At 54.1% G+C, this 3,276-nt stretch overlaps 1 protein-coding gene across 1 annotated transcript; it reads left to right on the top strand.

The window, feature by feature from the left end:
• Nucleotides 1-29: 29 nt before the first annotated feature.
• VDBG_07933 (predicted protein) lies at nucleotides 30-998 on the top strand (the record flags this gene model as incomplete). Its single annotated transcript, XM_003001628.1, has 3 exons — nucleotides 30-100; nucleotides 135-549; nucleotides 618-998. The coding sequence occupies 3 exons, from the start codon at nucleotides 30-32 to the stop codon at nucleotides 996-998; spliced, it is 867 nt and encodes a 288-aa protein (XP_003001674.1).
• Nucleotides 999-3,276: the final 2,278 nt, after the last annotated feature.

Here is a 3,276-nt window from a genome sequence, read left to right as displayed (position 1 = left end):
CATGACGCCTACTGCAAGTGTCGGGGTGCATGACTACAAGGCTGATGTGTGATGGCTCTGATGTACAGCAGCCATTTATTGTGTCTTCGCTCGTCTTGATGTGAGTTGCTGACACCCATACAAAGGGTCGCCAGCCTCAGCCGTTGTCTCAAGTGTTCAAGCGCTCACGCCATAGCCAGGATAACGACCGCCGTTGCTTCGACAGCCGTGACCTTTACATACACGAGACTGGTCTGGTGGATCACGCCTTATGAGCACCGCAACATCTCCAAGCTCTGGCTGCCTCCTCGAGCCACGTCTTTGATCCTCGTTGGGCTCGCAAGCGTCGGTGACATCGTTTCCACTTTGGGCAGTGGCCAGATCATCAAGCCCCCTCCCGCGCACCTTCAGGCCACAGGTTCTGTGCTCAAGATGTTGGTGTGGACGGCCTTTTTCGGACTCGTGGCCCGCTTCACCGTCATGAGTCGTCGTTGGAGCATGGACGAAGCTACCAGAAAGGGGTCTCTGGAGCTCGGCCTCGCGTTGACCGCGTCGTCGTTCTTCCTGGCCGTGAGTTTATTTTTTTGGTCTGCCGTTTTCACTTGTTCCAGATCTGTCTGACCATATCCCGTTCTCAGATCGTTGGTATCATGAATGTCCTCGAAAAAGACGCTCTGGAAACTCTAAAGTCAACTCGCCGGCCAGGCTCCATCGTCACCACGGAGGAGTGGCCCACTTGGGTCTTCAACTTTCTGCCGACTCTCCTCGTCCTCTCCATTATGGCTGTCTACCATCCAGGCTATTACCTGCCAAAGCGGCTGACGGGCGCGCGCCTCAGGGGAAGGGAACTCGAGAGCATGGAGATGATCCGTGATGAGGAGAGTATCGGCGTCGCGACGGTCAAAAACGGTTGGGTGATCAGCAGCCCGAAGGTCATGACGGAGAAGGAAATCGAAATTGGCGTGAGCATGCAGACGTACGAGAGAGCGGGAGGCGTGCCCGTGGCTTATGCCAGATGACCCAGGCATGATGTACAAGTTTAAAGTTTCTACTCGTTCGGTCAGTTGTGAAGACATCGCGAAGCTTTCGGACGCTTGTATCATGGGCTTCAACTGGTGTTTCGTCTCGCACAGATGTATGGGACTGACTCGACTTCGTTTATGCACCCGTCTCCGATCCGCACATGGGGGGTCCCTCCCCCACAAGAGATGCCTAGGCGTCGCCTTTATTCTGTCAGTATATTTTAAACCACGTGAGGCTTTGCTTGTTAAGCTGCAGTCATAGCCATCGCTGTTTCGAGGGCAGCGCCAGGCGCAGCTCAAGTTGAGCATGTCTCTTTTGAGGCTCACCAAAACACGGCTTGCGGCGAATGTTACAGTGATCTCATGAAACACAATAGGAGTGGGCTGCTTGCTTACTCGTGGATTTCGCCAGGTTCGGCTAATTCGCTTCCCTTGTTTCTAGGGATACTATGTCGCTTTACCCTCAAAAGGCCTACCGAATACCACCTAAGAAACAGAGGATGATCGTTCACCCGACGGTTCTCTTGAATCAAATTACAGTCTCCGATTCGCAGTGGGCTTGAATCGCTGTATTCGCTTCCATCTCACATGGTTGCAATGACGACAATAGCTGACGGATGATATAGGATTGCTGTCAGGGCCCCTCGCGCACTCGCATCAAACTCTCACGACCCGCGCTCGCGGGCGGGGCCGAAACTATGGCAGACATCGGCGACCAAGTCAGAAAAGCCTGAGCCAAAAAAATCAGAGCGGGGTGCCCCAGATATCAAGCTTTGATAAATGGCTTTGGCGTTAAGCTCAAATCTCGGATGCGCCAGGCTTTAAGAGGGGCCCCTCCAGTTGCTTCTTTGTCCGAGGATGGCGGCTGTCTGCTTCGGTTGTTGCAACACGGGATCTTGTCACGGAAAAGGATTCTGGTCTCTGCACCATGCTTACAACTTATTTCCCAGAATGACTAATATCGTCAAATTCTATGTTCACCTTCCCTTCCCTTTTGGCATGTCTTAGCACGCTACAGATTGCCCAGGGCCAGTCTCACTGAAGGCTTGGAGGCGCAAGGATGTGATTTGTGATCGGAATCCGGCACGCAGCCACACAACATTGAGACTCTAACGCCCCCGTGCTTCGGAGTTGAGGCAACCAGAAAGAAGGGAATCTAGAAACTCGCCGGAGCAATGTGGCCTCCGAGATGGCCGTGGCTGCTGCCGGCGGAGTGTACATCGCAATCAATCTGACTTTGATTCGTCGTCAGGATTCAGTCGACGAACGCCTTGGGCGACGGAGGAGGCCAGTCTTTGGTAGATCTCATGAACTCTCAGGCACTGATCTCGTACCTGCGTCAGGCTCGGAAGTCACGGGCCAAACTATTTGAGTGGCGGTGTTGCATTCGCAATTGAGGAGTCAGGTCCGTCATTGTGCGGGAGCTTCCCCCCGCACCTCTACCTAGTCACGATAAAGCCCTTGGCGAACCATCGCCGACTCGGCCGGTTGACTTGACGAACTCGACATCTTCGGAGGGTCGTATGCGGTGAAACCATCACAAACATGGATACAGCGGCAACCGAGAAACCTACGCTTTGTGTTTTTAGCGTTCATGTACGCACCACATGCACCCTTCAGAGCAACACCATGATCGCCCTTCAGAGTCGACGATGTCGCTCTGGAGTGGTGTCGGATTGACTTAGCGCCATGCACGAGGGTCCAGGCACATCGTCTACGGGGTTTCTCCCCAGCGCCATCGTGTCATCCACGTACAGGTATGTGCGGGAGAGAGAGAGAAGGGGGCGGACTACCGGCATGGAAGGCAGCTTGAGAGCTTGACAGGCCTTCGATTGGAAAAGCTCGTGGCAGTGCGGCCCGCCATGGCAGGTCTGGCGCCAGCCGAATTGTCTGATTGTCATCGCCGTGGGGGCTGGCAGTGCTGAACCCCTGGCAGAGGGCGCGGTTTTTTTTTCCATTCTGCCCAGCATCATTTTAGTCGACCTCGCCTCATTTCGTTTCGAGGCCGCCACGAAGCTTAACGCGCGTTCCTAATGTCTTGTACAGAACAACGAGCTGCGTTTTGTTGTATAGCATACGCCTGGCTATGTGTGTAATTCCTTTGAGCGCCATCACCGAGGAATTCCAAGTAACTGGTCGCCTGATCTCCCGGCACACGCCGGGGATGTGACAACTACGTAGTAATTGTTGTGATCGATATCAATGATCATAGTTTCAGGGACGGTGAATCTGGCGAACGCTGCCCGGTTCCAAAGAGGAAACATTCTCCGGAGGG

Source organism: Verticillium alfalfae, genomic scaffold (assembly GCF_000150825.1).
Source record: "Verticillium alfalfae VaMs.102 supercont1.11 genomic scaffold, whole genome shotgun sequence".
Taxonomy (NCBI): Eukaryota; Fungi; Ascomycota; class Sordariomycetes; order Glomerellales; family Plectosphaerellaceae; genus Verticillium; species Verticillium alfalfae.
This window is presented reverse-complemented; position numbering and strand designations above follow the sequence as displayed.